The sequence below is a fragment of the Dendropsophus ebraccatus genome, chromosome 14 (genome assembly GCF_027789765.1).
Source record: "Dendropsophus ebraccatus isolate aDenEbr1 chromosome 14, aDenEbr1.pat, whole genome shotgun sequence".
Lineage (NCBI taxonomy): Eukaryota > Metazoa > Chordata > Amphibia > Anura > Hylidae > Dendropsophus > Dendropsophus ebraccatus.
Genome location: NC_091467.1, coordinates 131,061 through 147,323, shown reverse-complemented (window position 1 = coordinate 147,323; position 16,263 = coordinate 131,061). Strand labels below are relative to the sequence as shown.

The 16,263-nt window shown below is 46.9% G+C and overlaps 1 protein-coding gene across 2 annotated transcripts in view; it reads left to right on the top strand.

Annotated features, from left to right (window-relative positions):
- Positions 1-16,263, top strand: part of CASS4 (Cas scaffold protein family member 4) — an 86,558-nt gene continuing 70,295 nt past the window's right edge. The window contains exons 1-2 of one of the 2 annotated variants that reach the window (XM_069953092.1): positions 2-340; positions 430-616. In XM_069953092.1, coding sequence (XP_069809193.1) covers positions 578-616 — 39 coding nt within the window. In that variant the 5' untranslated portion in view covers positions 2-340; positions 430-577. Of the gene's footprint in view, positions 617-16,263 lie in introns of both variants that reach the window. The other variant, XM_069953094.1, reaches the window with a different exon arrangement.

Genomic DNA, 16,263 nt, shown 5'->3' with positions numbered 1-16,263 from the left:
CCCCGACTGTAATGAGGAATGATGGAATGGTGGGCCTTTTATTGGACAATGGCCTTGCACTGTGAAGTCATAGATGTGACACGCCACTTCTCTCCATCTATTGAGCACACTTGGGTTTGCAGGATCCTCGTCCTTATAGACTGCAGCGAAGCCGAAAACCAGAAGCAGCTTCCGAAGAACAGGAAAACAGAACTTGTGTTTAGCTGAAAAAGAAGTGAAGAAATATTCCTGGGTGCGAGAAAGAACCTGAATGTACCGAAGGGGATCAGCGAGCGACGATTGTCAATGCTCACAACCTAAGATGTCCCATACGGTACTGGAGCCTCCTGGAGACGCTCAGGTCACAAGCTTTACAGTGTTTGGTGTCTGTAACATTGTGGTTGGGGTTTTTTTTTACACTTTTTTCTCTTCTTATCGTCGCTCGCACAGACTATCCCACCTTGCCAGGAACTTCCTGGACTGTGTGTGTCAGCCAGATGTGCAGCAGCTGAGGGTGTCGTGACTGTGCAGAGCTCGCGGGGCCGGGGAGCAGGCAGCAACGCTCTGTGAGAGAGGGCGGCAGCACCACCGTCCAGACATGGAGCCCAGAGGCCAGCTGGCCAGCATCGCAAAGAAGGTGAGGACCAAGGGTGTGGGTTGGAAGGCATAATGTGAAAGTTATTAGTGAGACAATAGGCACCTATCTATGTCTATAGAGAGTGTCTGTATATACTATCTGTCGGAACATTAAAGCACCTGCCTAACACTGTGCAGCCCCTTGATGTTTCTGTCCAGCTGAGGCCCGGACCCCATAACCCGTAATGTGTCCCCCTAGCCCAGGACTCATATCCCTGTGATGTGACCCTAGAGTGGGACCCCGTAGCCCTGTGATGTGACCCTAGAGTGGGACCCCATAGCCCTGTGATGTGACCCTAGAGCCGGACCCCATAGCCCTGTGATGTGACCCTAGAGTGGGATCTCGTAGCCCTGTCATGTGACCCTAGAGTGGGACCCCATAGCCCTGTGATGTGTCCCTAGAGCCGGACCCCATAGCCCTGTGATGTGTCCCTAGAGCCGGACCCCATAGCCCTGTGATGTGTCCCTAGAGCCGGACCCCATAACCCTGTGATGTGACCCTAGAGCCGGACCCCATAACCCTGTGATGTGTCCCTAGAGCCGGACCCCATAGCCCTGTGATGTGACCCTAGAGCGGGACCCCATAGCCCTGTGATGTGACCCTGAAGCCGGACCCCATAACCCTGTGATGTGACCCTAGAGTGGGACCCCATAGCCCTGTGATGTGTCCCTAGAGCTGGACCCCATAGCCCTGTGATGTGACCCTAGAGCCGGACCCCATAACCCTGTGATGTGTCCCTAGAGCGGGACCCCATAGCCCTGTGATGTGACCCTAGAGCGGGACCCCATAGCCCTGTCATGTGACCCTGAAGCCGGACCCCATAGCCCTGTGATGTGACCCTAGAGCGGGACCCCATAGCCCTGTGATGTGACCCCTAGAGCGGGACCCCATAGCCCTGTGATGTGACCCTGAAGCCGGACCCTATAGCCCTGTGATGTGACCCCTAGAGCGGGACCCCATAGCCCTGTGATGTGTCCCTAGAGCCGGACCCCATAACCCTGTGATGTGACCCTAGAGCGGGACCCCATAACCCTGTGATGTGACCCTAGAGCGGGACCCCATAGCCCTGTGATGTGACCCTAGAGCGGGACCCCATAGCCCTGTGATGTGACCCTAGAGCGGGACCCCATAGCCCTGTGATGTGACCCTAGAGCGGGACCCCATAGCCCTGTGATGTGACCCTAGAGCGGAACCCCGTAGCCCTGTGATGTGTCCCTAGAGCGGGACCCCGTAGCCCTGTGATGTGTCCCTAGAGTGGGACCCCGTAACCCTGTGATGTGACCCTCTCCCGGGGCCCTGGGCCGTGTGACACCCCTTGTGGTATCAGCAGCAGATCCTGTGAGGTGCGCAGCATGGTGGATTGAGATCTGGGGAATCTGAAGGACGAGTCACCACCATGATCTTTTTTTACGTTCCTCATTCCTGTACAATGTCTGCAGTGTGGCCCCTGGGGCATTGTCTACTGCCATGAAGGAGGGGACTTGGTGGGTACAATGGTCAGGTAGGTGGTCTCCAGAAGAACATGGCACTTCCCCCACCATCTTGTCTTCTACTCATAGTGCATCCTGATGCCATCTCTCCCCCAGGTAGGTGAGGCACCCGGCCATCCCATCACACCACATGCCTTCTTCCATTGCCACATGCTCCAATTCTGATGCCCATTGTAGGCACTAACGGGGGTCACATGGGCTCTGACCGGGCTGGAGACCTGTACATGTCGAGTGATCTGACGAATTTCTTTAATAATCAGATCCTATCCCACAAAAGAGCTGCTGTAAAGCAAACTGCTGAGAAAGGTTCCCGCTGACTCCCAATACCTATTCAGCCTTGGCTCTGATAACCCTATCCCCATTTTTCCTTCCTTGTCCCCGGTCCTTACATCTCCCCCACCACCAGACACCGTTGTCCTCACATAAGCTCCGCATTGGGTTTATTGTTATGGCTGCTCAGTGGATACAGATATGTCCTCACAATATATATGGCTGTCACTGCCGCTATACTTGAAGCTTGGCTTGTGTACAATTCTGGTCATTGTTCTTCTATTGTTGTAATGTGCCGGCGGTGCCCGTCCTCCATGCCCCCGTAACGTTTCCTTGTAATAATGCAGGCAACCATCAAATGACCAACGACAGATTGGAGAAATGGCTTGGTGTAATTACAAATAGTTGCTGGTTGTTAGTGGAAGTATACGGAATAATTATACGTAATAATAAGTATACGGCTAATAATTCCTCATCTATCCGCATATTCGCCAACACAGCTGTTTGATTGTGGCGCCAACCAGAAGGGCCGAGACCACGGGCCTTTCTCTCCATCTACTTGATCAATGATCTGTAGGTGTAATAACTCTGAGGCGAACGATCATAGAGGACAGGATGACCGCAAGAACGGACGTAACGGCCATCATTCTGTATAATTGGGGGAACGACTTCAGGTAACTCTTGTTTGACCCTTATGGTTCTATCAGACAAAGTGATTTTTAACAATCAGAAATGAGAGCCACCTGAAATCGTTCCACATATTCCACAGAACAATAATCGTCAGTTTCAATTGTTACTACCGTCATTTACTCCATCAGTTGTCTCTAGCGCTGCCGGTCGTCACATGATCATTTCAAAACTTTTGCCCGTTGTTTTATGCTGGAGTGAACTTGTCATCCACCTTCTGTCTGCGCTTTATTATACACGGACATCACGAATAACACCAGACGGCCGAGACACAAAGCAGCGACTTGGCGGCAGCTCCAGTGTCCACACAGCGACATCACCCAAAATCACAGGATTTCTTGTTAAAAACTTCAATCTAACACAAATCCGTGAGAAAAACTCCACAAATAGACTGTCCGAGGCAGTCCACAGAGGGGGCGGCCAATATACAGGAAGATACCGCACATTACATAGGAGCAGTATTATAGTAGTATATCCCTGTATATAGGAGCAGTATTATAGTAGTATATCCCTGTATATAGGAGCAGTATTATAGTAGTTATATCCCTGTATATAGGAGCAGCATTATAGTAGTTATATCCCTGTATATAGGAGCAGCATTATAGTAGTTATATCCCTGTATATAGCAGTATTATAGTAGTATATCCCTGTATATAGGAGCAGTATTATAGTAGTATATTCCTGTATATAGGGGGCAGTATTATAGTAGTTATATTCCTGTATATAGGAGCAGTATTATAGTAGTTATATCCCTGTATATAGGAGCAGTATTATAGTAGTTATATCCCTGTATATAGGGGCAGTATTATAGTAGTATATTCCTGTATATAGGAGCAGTATTATAGTAGTTATATTCCTGTATATAGGGGCAGTATTATAGTAGTATATTCCTGTATATAGGAGCAGTATTATAGTAGTTATATCCCTGTATATAGGAGCAGTATTATAGTAGTATATTCCTGTATATAGGAGCAGTATGATAGTAGTATATTCCTGTATATAGGGGCAGTATTATAGTAGTTATATTCCTGTATATAGGAGCAGTATTATAGTAGTTATATTCCTGTATATAGGAGCAGCATTATAGTAGTATATTCCTGTATATAGGAGCAGCATTATAGTAGTATATTCCTGTATATAGGAGCAGTATTATAGTAGTTATATTCCTGTATATAGGGGGCAGTATTATAGTAGTATATCCCTGTATATAGGGAGCAGTATTATAGTAGTATATCCCTGTATATAGGAGCAGTATTATAGTAGTTATATTCCTGTATATAGGAGCAGTATTATAGTAGTATATCCCTGTATATAGGGGGCAGTATTATAGTAGTTATATCCCTGTATATAGGAGCAGTATTATAGTAGTTATATTCCTGTATATAGGAGCAGTATTATAGTAGTTATATCCCTGTATATAGGAGCAGTATTATAGTAGTATATTCCTGTATATAGGAGCAGTATTATAGTAGTTATATTCCTGTATATAGGAGCAGTATTATAGTAGTTATATCCCTGTATATAGGAGCAGCATTATAGTAGTTATATCCCTGTATATAGCAGTATTATAGTAGTATATTCCTGTATATAGGGGGCAGTATTATAGTAGTATATCCCTGTATATAGGAGCAGTATTATAGTAGTATATTCCTGTATATAGGAGCAGTATTATAGTAGTAATATTCCTGTATATAGGAGCAGTATTATAGTAGTTATATTCCTGTATATAGGAGCAGCATTATAGTAGTATATTCCTGTATATAGGAGCAGTATTATAGTAGTTATATCCCTGTATATAGGAGCAGTATTATAGTAGTTATATCCCTGTATATAGGAGCAGTATTATAGTAGTTATATTCCTGTATATAGGAGCAGTATTATAGTAGTAATATTCCTGTATATAGGAGCAGTATTATAGTAGTAATATTCCTGTATATAGGAGCAGTATTATAGTAGTTATATTCCTGTATATAGGAGCAGCATTATAGTAGTATATTCCTGTATATAGGGGGCAGTATTATAGTAGTATATCCCTGTATATAGGAGCAGTATTATAGTAGTTATATCCCTGTATATAGGAGCAGTATTATAGTGGTGTAGTATATTCCTGTATATAGGGGCAGTATTATAGTAGTATATCCCTGTATATAGGAGCAGTATTATAGTAGTATATTCCTGTATATAGGAGCAGTATTATAGTAGTAATATTCCTGTATATAGGAGCAGTATTATAGTAGTAATATTCCTGTATATAGGAGCAGTATTATAGTAGTTATATTCCTGTATATAGGAGCAGTATTATAGTAGTATATCCTGTATATAGGAGCAGTATTATAGTAGTTATATTCCTGTATATAGGAGCAGTATTATAGTAGTTATATTCCTGTATATAGGGGCAGTATTATAGTAGTATATCCCTGTATATAGGAGCAGTATTATAGTAGTATATTCCTGTATATAGGAGCAGTATTATAGTAGTAATATTCCTGTATATAGGAGCAGTATTATAGTAGTTATATTCCTGTATATAGGAGCAGTATTATAGTAGTAATATTCCTGTATATAGGAGCAGTATTATAGTAGTTATATTCCTGTATATAGGAGCAGCATTATAGTAGTATATTCCTGTATATAGGGGGCAGTATTATAGTAGTATATCCCTGTATATAGGAGCAGTATTATAGTAGTTATATCCCTGTATATAGGAGCAGTATTATAGTGGTGTAGTATATTCCTGTATATAGGGGCAGTATTATAGTAGTATATCCCTGTATATAGGAGCAGTATTATAGTAGTATATTCCTGTATATAGGAGCAGTATTATAGTAGTAATATTCCTGTATATAGGAGCAGTATTATAGTAGTAATATTCCTGTATATAGGAGCAGTATTATAGTAGTTATATTCCTGTATATAGGAGCAGCATTATAGTAGTATATTCCTGTATATAGGAGCAGTATTATAGTAGTTATATCCCTGTATATAGGAGCAGTATTATAGTAGTTATATCCCTGTATATAGGAGCAGTATTATAGTAGTTATATTCCTGTATATAGGAGCAGTATTATAGTAGTAATATTCCTGTATATAGGAGCAGTATTATAGTAGTAATATTCCTGTATATAGGAGCAGTATTATAGTAGTTATATTCCTGTATATAGGAGCAGCATTATAGTAGTATATTCCTGTATATAGGGGGCAGTATTATAGTAGTATATCCCTGTATATAGGAGCAGTATTATAGTAGTTATATCCCTGTATATAGGAGCAGTATTATAGTGGTGTAGTATATTCCTGTATATAGGAGCAGTATTATAGTAGTATATTCCTGTATATAGGAGCAGTATTATAGTAGTATATTCCTGTATATAGGAGCAGTATTATAGTAGTATATTTCTGTATATAGGAGCAGTATTATAGTAGTATATTCCTGTATATAGGAGCAGTATTATAGTAGTATATTCCTGTATATAGGAGCAGTATTATAGTAGTATATTCCTGTATATAGGAGCAGTATTATAGTAGTATATTCCTGTATATAGGAGCAGTATTATAGTAGTATATATTCCTGTATATAGGAGCAGTATTATAGTAGTATACTCCTGTATATAGGAGGCAGTATTATAGTAGTTATATCACTGTATATAGGAGCAGTATTATAGTAGTTATATCCCTGTATATAGGAGCAGTATTATAGTAGTTATATCCCTGTATATAGGGGCAGTATTATAGTAGTATATTCCTGTATATAGGGAGCAGTATTATAGTAGTTATATTCCTGTATATAGGAGCAGTATTATAGTAGTATATTCCTGTATATAGGAGCAGTATTATAGTAGTTATATCCCTGTATATAGGAGCAGTATTATAGTAGTTATATCCCTGTATATAGGAGCAGTATTATAGTAGTTATATTCCTGTATATAGGAGCAGTATTATAGTAGTTATATTCCTGTATATAGGAGCAGTATTATAGTAGTATATATTCCTGTATATAGGAGCAGTATTATAGTAGTATATATCCCTGTATATAGGAGCAGTATTATAATATATTCCTATATATAGGAGCAGTATTATAGCAGTTATATTCCTGTATATAGGAGCAGTATTTTTGTAGTTATATTCTTGTATATAGGGGAACTAAAATAAATAAATATATATATATATATATATATATATATATATATATATATATATATATATATATATATATATATAATCTACACACCCTGTATGTGGTTACCTGCACCTCATGGTATATACAGGCATTTCCGCCTATTATATCTCAAGTTGGTTTCAGAACTTACTACTTGTAAACCACAATAAAGTTGTTGCGCTCTCAGACGAGCCCCGCTCCATGGCTGCAGATAGTAGAATACAGAGAAGATAGGACATATACGCACATCTTACTATACCACGAACACCTCTGTCGACCCCCCACTTCTCTGATCAGGTGACCGGTGGCAGATCATCAGACATAGGATCTGGGTGGTTGTTTTATTCTAATATGATATATTAGGGGTAATTCTCCCTGTGTGCAGTAACCTCACGCTGGCTGTAGGTGGCGCTGTAGAAACAGTAGCAGATATGGGTGGGGTGGGGCTCACACCTCCCTTGTGTACAGGTTTATCCCTCTTTTCTCTGTTTTTGGCGGTATAAGATGGGATCAGCAGTGCAGCCAATGCATTCCTATGAGATTAGGAACATGACCTCACACTTGGATCCCACCGCCGTCCTCATTGTATTTTTAGTTATTGCTGCAAACTCTTTGGAAAGAGTGATGTCACCCAGAGCCTGACGTTCTGACCTGGTCCTGCTCGCACATCTGATGCTGTCGTTACAGTGTATCGGTCTGGATAGGACCACAGCCGCTCCCGTCTCTCCCAGTCCTAGCGGTCGTCATTGTACCCCTATAGATATGAGCGATTTGTTCTGTCTCGTTCCCTGTACTGATACACTGTAACAAACTCATTAGCTGCCTTATGTCTATCTGACAAACATCAAAAGGCTGTACTGGATTTTAAATGGGCACTGTCACTCTAAAAATCCTTTTGACATGTCATGGTCAGGGACTGAGTTTTTCCACCTCCATGTATTGTTAGAAAGAAGCAGGAGAAGGGCCGGGCTAAGCCCCTCAGTCCTGGGCTCTGGCTGCATGGACTTACAATGGAGATGGAACAGGAACGTAGCTGGGCATCACTCCCTCCTCTATGTCATGAACATTGGGGCTCCGAACACTTTGACCCCAACCAGGCTTAGTGACAGCAGAGCCCTCCGACCCGTCCTTCCGTGTCCCATAAGGTGAAGCTAAACCCAGTGGGACCACCCAACTATGTAATGTGGAGAAGGGGAGGACAGAGGAGTCTGGAGGAGGACCGAACATAAGAGGCAAGCCGGGGGTGAGGGTTTGTAGGCCAGGGTGGGGGTGTGTAGGCCGGGGGTGAGTGTCTGTAGGCCAGGGTGGGGGTCTGTAGGCCAGGGTGGGGGTGTGTAGGCCAGGGGTGAGGGTCTGTAGGCCAGGGGTGAGGGTCTGTAGGCCAGGGTGGGGGTGTGTAGGCCGGGGTGGGGGTCTGTAGGCCGGGGTGAGGGTCTGTAGGCCGGGGGTGAGGGTCTGTAGGCCGGGGGTGAGGGTCTGTAGGCCAGGGTGGGGGGTGTGTAGGCCGGGGGTGAGGGTGTGTAGGCCAGGGGTGAGGGTGTGTAGGCCAGGGGTGAGGGTGTGTAGGCCAGGGGTGAGGGTGTGTAGGCCAGGGGTGGGGGTCTGTAGGCCGGGGTGGGGATCTGTAGGCCAGGACCTCTAGAGAGACGTGTGTGGAGGTGACTGCACTGCCACTGGAGGTGTGAAAGTGTGACCTCCAGGTGATAGGAGCCATGTTTACACCCTGCACCGGGCTCCCAGTTGTGACCTCACACCTAGAGAAGTGAGACCCTCAGGGCCATATTACACCGAAAGATTATTCAGCAAAAAATCCTTATATCGTTTGCACGGAAGAGATAATCGACTAAAGAGTTAAACGACTAATGGAAATTCGTTCATGTGTCTTTGATCGCATCTTCTCAGCCGACCATAAAATCATTCAGAAATCTTTTGGTCTTAGCGCCCATTGTTCACTGGGATTAGATCGTAATAATATCTGTAACTAACGACCTTCGCTCTGTGTGTTCTGGTGACCGATTCCAGGTAATTCGATTATCGTTAATCAGAGAAAACAAAAGAAAAATCACTTTGTCTAATAGGAGCATAAACTCTCCTGCCCCGACTGCCTATGCCCTAGTCCTTACAGCCTGTGCCCCTGTCCTCGCACCCCCGTGCCCCTGTCCTCGCACCCCCGTGCCCCTGTCCTTACACCCCTGTACTCGCACCCTGCGCCCCGGTCCTTGCACCCTTGTCCTCCTATCCTCGCACCCTTGTGCATCTGTCCTCACACTCTTCGCCCCCGTCCTTGCACCCCTGTCCTCCTGTCCTCACACCCTGCGCCTCTGTCCTTGTAATCTGATTACATGCAGCGTCTCGCTATCGTGCCGCACACTGACTTCTGTTCACCACATTATATCTGTTTTGTGGTTAGACAATTCAGAAATGAGACGATGCGATGTGCAGAGCATTGTGGGAAATCCACAGGAAATTGTGTTCTAAGGGTTGGAGACTTAGGGCCCTATTACACCAACAGATTATCTGACAGATTTTTTAAGCCAAAGCCAGGAATGGATTTGAGAAGACGCTGAATCTCAGTCTTTCCATTATTACATGTTCCCTGTTTATAGTCTTACTGGCTTTGGCTCAAAAAATCTGTCAGATAATCTGTTGGTGTAATAGGGCCCTTAGTCGCTTATCAGCAGAGTCACCTGTCACCTGGGAAGGTGACCCAAATGGGGTGTGAAACCTCAATTGCTAATGGTCGCATTGTCCTGGATTGTGGGGTCTTCATGATGGGACCCCTGCTATCCATTTCAGTAGACACCAACAATCCTCCAACGCTGTAGTTTATCTCAATAGACGTCTGTATAGCTTAGGTGGCTGAAGGGTGGTGAGGCGTCCATCTTACCTATGACACCCGGACGCCACCTGACTCTCGAGTCCCAGATGTCTTTGGAGCAAACCGCCTACTTATATGTGTCCACTTCTCCTGAGAAGGCTGCGTTCACACTATACACCCCCATTGACTTCCGTGGGCCAAACAGAGCAGAACTTATTCCTTCAAAGCTGTAGTTCATCACGTTGGACACTTAAAAAAATGACACTTGGAGTGAATACAGCCAGTCCTCCAGAGCTGTAGTTCATCTCAGCAGACCAGAAAGCATCACGTGTCGCTGATTTCCAGTCCTTCTGTAATGGCCGATCTTTCATCCTCTCTTGGGAATGATCTTTTTGGGCTTCTCCTGGGTGTCGGAGCGCCGTTGTCTGTGGAAGGTGTCAGGGCGGCCATAGATAGTAGCTGGATCACCGGATGACGCTAGGGCCTGTGCACTGACCTAGGGCCGGGACAAAGGGTAGGCCAGGGTAGGCGATGGCCTAGGGCGCCATCTAGTGGTGAGTTACAGGGGGCGCAATGTAGCTTCACGTAAAAATCCCCCCACCTGATCTCACACAGCAGCACCCCTTCTCCACTCTGCTCCAGCTCCGCAATGGCAGAACCTGCCCTGCTCCTCCTCTCTTCTGCTGAAGAAAAGCTTCGAATTAATGTCACATGACCTCTGGAGCCAATCAGGAGAGGGGGGAAGTGCAGGGACTAATAGAGAGTGTGTGTACACTAATAGTGTGTGTGTTAGTGGAATTTGTGACTGAGATAGGACAACTCCCAGCATGACCTGTATGACTAAGGTAGGACAACAACTCCCAGCATGACCTGTGTGGCTGAGGTAGGATAACAACTCCCAGCATAACTGGGTGTGGCTGAGGTAGGACAACTCCCAGCATGACCTGTATGACTAAGGTAGGACAACAACTCCCAGCATGACCTGTGTGACTAAGGTAGGACAACAACTCCCAGCATGATCTGTGTGACTAAGGTAGGACAACAACTCCCAGCATGACCTGTGTGACTAAGGTAGGACAACAACTCCCAGCATGACCTGTGTGGCTGAGGTAGGACAACAACTCCCAGCATGACCTGTGTGGCTGAGGTAGGACAACAACTCCCAGCATGACCTGTGTGGCTGAGGTAGGATAACAAGTCCCAGCATAACTGGGTGTGGCTGAGGTAGGACAACAACTCCCAGCATGACCTGTGTGGCTGAGGTAGGACAACAACTCCCAGCATGACCTGTGTGGCTGAGGTAGGACAACTCCCAGCATGACCTGTGTGGCTGAGGTAGGACAACAACTCCCAGCATGTTCCTGTGTGGCAGAGGTAGAACTGCAGCCCCCAGCATGCACCTGTGTGACTAAGGTAGAACTACAGCACCCAGCATGCTCCTGTGTGTGTGTGGGGGGGGGCCATTTGCCTTCTCTGCCTAGGGCACCAAAACTCATTGTCCTGGCCCTGACTGATCCATATACTGGTGGTCCCAGCAGGACTGCAGAGCTCCCATGTTCTCCATCCTCCCAGCAGGTTCCCAGCATGCTCCAGGCCTGGGCTCTATTTACTGTTTCCTCTCATACCAGAGATTCCTGTGTCCTGGGGCAGAGACATGGAGGAATGGCTCCTTCCTTATCTGCAGCATTCAGACATCTGCCCTGATAAGGTGGAATCTCCCAGGAGTCGGAGTCCAGAGAAAGAAATGCGTGGGAAGCAGCGGAATCCATCTGATACATTGTTACACGAGGCGGAATCCATCTGATACATTGTTACACGAGGCGGAATCCATCTGATACATTGTTACACGAGAAGGAATCCATCTGATACACTTACATAAGGCGGAATCCATCTGATACACTGTTACACGAGGTGGAATCCATCTGATACATTGTTACACGAGAAGGAATCCATCTGATACACTTACATAAGGCGGAATCCATCTGATACACTGTTACACGAGGCGGAATCCATCTGATACATTGTTACATGAGAAGGAATCCATCTGATACATTGTTACACGAGGCGGAATCCATCTGATACATTGTTACACGAGGCGGAATCCATCTGATACATTGTTACACGAGAAGGAATCCATCTGATACATTGTTACACGAGGCGGAATCCATCTGATACACTGTTACATGAGAAGGAATCCATCTGATATATTGTTACACGAGGCGGAATCCATCTGATACATTGTTACACGAGGCGGAATCCATCTGATACATTGTTACATGAGAAGGAATCCATCTGATACATTGTTACACGAGGCGGAATCCATCTGATACATTGTTACACGAGGCGGAATCCATCTGATACATTGTTACATAAGGCGTAATCCATCTGATACATTGTTACATGAGAAGGAATCAGTACTATTGTATAGGGACCACTAGTATATTTTTTTATTTCTGTTTCATACACAAGGCCTATCTAAGCTCCCTACTGTGCAGTGTCCATAAAATGGTGACCCCCAGGAGTAAGGATTCAGGACGAGGACGTGGGGTTCCAAGTGATGCAGTTGGCAGAGGCCGTGGTTCAGGGCAGGGTGACACAGCAGCACCCGTTGAGGAGGGAGCAGTGTCACACCGCAGACAGCCACTCCCTAGCTTTTTCGCGCAACTTACAGGGTCTCAGGGTAGACTGATATTGAAACCGCAGCAGTGTGAACAGGAGCTGACGTGGATAGTGGATAATGTGTCCAGTAACTTATCCACCACCCAGTCTTCCACGCAGTCCACCCACACTACCCAAGGGAGAGGAACCCTTGCTCCATTAGCTCCGCCTCCTTCCCCACAGCCTGGCCCCTCCATCCACCATCCACCACCACCAGGCTCCCAGGAACTCTTTTCTGGACCCTTCCCTGAGTCTGAGCACATTTATTACTAATTTATTACAAAATGGTAACAAAGACTGCACAGGGTTTTGCTCATTCTGAAAAGATGAAGCTCAGCGATTCACAACTCTGGGAATTGTCCAAAGGTTGCGGCAATATCTTTCTCCTTACGAGGATTCTTGGTTTTGTCTGCCCATTCCCTCCCACCAGGGCCGATTCTAGCTTTTCTGCTGCCTGAGACGGAAATGAAAATGACAAGTGCCCCCCTGAAATATAACAGTGTAATTCACAGTGACCCACAAGAAATTATAGCTCCCTTCATTGGTAACCAACCTATAATCTGAGTTTCCCAGTAATAATAACAGTATCAAAAGAGTTAAAAGTGAATGGGTGTAACCTGTGTCCTGAGCAGCAGAGGAGGGAATCTGCACTCACTGTGACCTCCCTGACCCCATCACCAGGGCCGATTCTGGGGTCTCTGCCGCCTGAGGCAAACCTCAGGCAGCCGCCCCCCTGAGTGATGGCCGGCATCGCGCCCCCCCCCAGCCAGCTGCTCACCTGTCCAACGCTGCAGCCGGCCCGCGCTCTCCACATCCCGTCAGGTCCCGCGACGTCACCCTGCAGCTGTCATGGACCTCCAGGCTGTGTGTGTCACGCCGGTCGGGTCGTGCGGGGCCGGGGGGGGGGGATGTGGAGTTTTGAGGGGGTTGCGGTTTGATGCGCCATCCGCACCGCATCAAACCGCAACAACCCCCCGGCGGCCCCACACAACCCGATCGCCCCAGCGCGTCCCCCACCAACCCCGGGCACTCACCACAGCCTGGAGGTCGATGACAGCTGCAGGGTGACGTCGCAGGACCTGACGGGATGTGGAGACAGCAGAGAGCGCAGGTGAGCGGCCGCTGTCATTTTTGTTAAGTGATACTTAACAAAAATGACAGCAGGGGGGACATAATGCCGCCCCCTGCCGGACTGCAAAATCTGCCGCCTGAGGCGGAAGGCTCATTCCGCCTCATGGCAGAAGCGGGCCTGCCCATCACTTACCACTAACACAACAGACCTGGGCCTCAGGAGCAGCAGCAGCCAAGGAAGAAGACGACAGCAGTGTGTGAGGGGGACACCAGCACTCTGCTCTGTGAACACCCCGGACCATCAGGACATGGACAGCAGTATGTGAGGGGGGAGGGGGACACCAGCACTCTGCTCTGTGAACACCCCGGACCATCAGGACATGGATAGCAGTGTGTGAGGGGGAGGGGGACACCAGCACTCTGCTCTGTGAACACCCCGGACCATCAGGACATGGACAGCAGTGTGTGAGGGGGAGGGGGACACCAGCACTCTGCTCTGTGAACACCCCGGACCATCAGGACACTGCATGCCCGGCTAAGAGGCGGCCCAGGAGCTGCTGCACTGCATTTATAACAGCAAGGACTTATAATTTAGCAGCTGCTCCCCTGCAGGTTGCCACCTGCAGCAACTGCCCGGCCACTAGGATTTAGCAGCGCTGCACTGGAGGAGGTGCCTGAGCTCAGACATCTACTCAGCTCCCGTTTTCAGCCACCAGACATGTTCAGGACCTACTGAATGTATGAAGCTGTCCCTGCACACACTGCTCCTCAACCTCATTAATCTCTGTGCAGGTGGGTTTGACAGGAAGAGCGGAGGACACAGTTTACACCAGGAACAGTAAGTGAGTTGCTCAGCCCTGTTAGGCTGACGTCACTGAAATCACAGGGACAAACTGCCGCCCCCTTTTGGATCTGAGATTCTGTCGCCTGAGGCCAAGTGCTCACTTCGCCTCATGACAGAAACGGCCCTGCCTGCCACAGGGGCTGCAGATCCTTACACTGTAAGGAGATACAAACTCCTCTGGCTGTGAAGGGGCAGAACATGGCAGAAAAACAGGGGAAATAAAATGAAGGAAGCCGATCATGCCCATCTCTCCAAATGAAATATGAGAAGGATCTTCACATAAAAATGTGTTTCTTTTATTACCAAATAGTGATACAATGAACAATGCAAACTTTGCTGTCTAATTCTGTGTCTCTCTTTCACTTTTTTGTACAATTTGGAAACAGAGTGGTAAACTTTGACAGTATTCTGTTCTTAAGTGTGTGTCCGTATGCAGACCTGCGCGTGTCCGTATGCAGACCTGCGCGTGTCCGTATGCAGACCTGCGCGTGTCCGTATGCAGACCTGCGCGTGTCCGTATGCAGACCTGCGCGTGTCCGTATGCAGACCTGCGCGTGTCCGTATGCAGACCTGTGTGTCTGCTGGCATAAAATCATAAAACAAAAGAGGAAAAAAGACAAAAAAAATCAGACCCTGCTCAAACTAAAGAAACAAATAACAATTCTAGTTATTGGGCAGCACATAATAAGTACAGCAGGAGCTCAAGTGATCATCCCTTTGCCTGAGACAATTGCCAGATCCTCAAGGAAATAAAACCAGGATGCCAGAGCCAGGGGCGGAACTACCGCCGTAGCAGCTGCTACGGGGCCCCTAGCATCGGGGGGCCCGTGGTCTGGGCTCCTGGAGCTTACTGCCTACAACACCCTGTGGCCGAGCGGGCCTCCCGGGTGTTCAGTGTTCTGATTGACAGCGCGAGAAGCCATAGGCTTCCCGCCCTGTCAATCACTCTTGTGACCGCAAGCAGCAAGCAGCTCAGTGGTGGCGCTGCCCGGGACTTCGCCTGGAAGCTGCTGATCTGTCGGGTGCAGATGAAGAGAGAAGAAGAGGCCTGCGACCGACGGGGGATCGTGTGGTTAGGTGAGGGGAACACTGGGGGCTGTATATATATGGGGGATGCACAGCACTAGGGGCTGTACATATATATATATATATGTACAGCCCCTAGTGCTGTGCATCCCATATATATATATATATATATATATATATATATATATATATGCATACACTCACCGGCCACCATATTAGGTACACCTGTCCAACTGCACGTTACCACTTAATTTCTAATCAGCCAATCACATGGCGGCAACTCAGTGCATTTAGGCATGTAGACATGGTCAAGACAATCTCCTGCAGTTCAAACCGAGCATCAGTATGGGGAAGAAAGGTGATTTGAGGCCTTTGAACGTGGCATGGTTGTTGGTGCCAGAAGGGCTGGTCTGAGTATTTCAGAAACTGCTGATCTACTGGGATTTTCACGCACAACCATCTCTAGGGTTTACAGAGAATGGTCCGAAAAAGAAAAACCATCCAGTGAGCGGCCGTTCTCTGGGCGGAAATGCCTTGTTGATGCCAGAGGTCAGAGGAGAATGGGCAGACTGGTTCCAGCTGATAGAAAGGCAACAGTGACTCAAATAGCCAACCGTTACAGCCAAG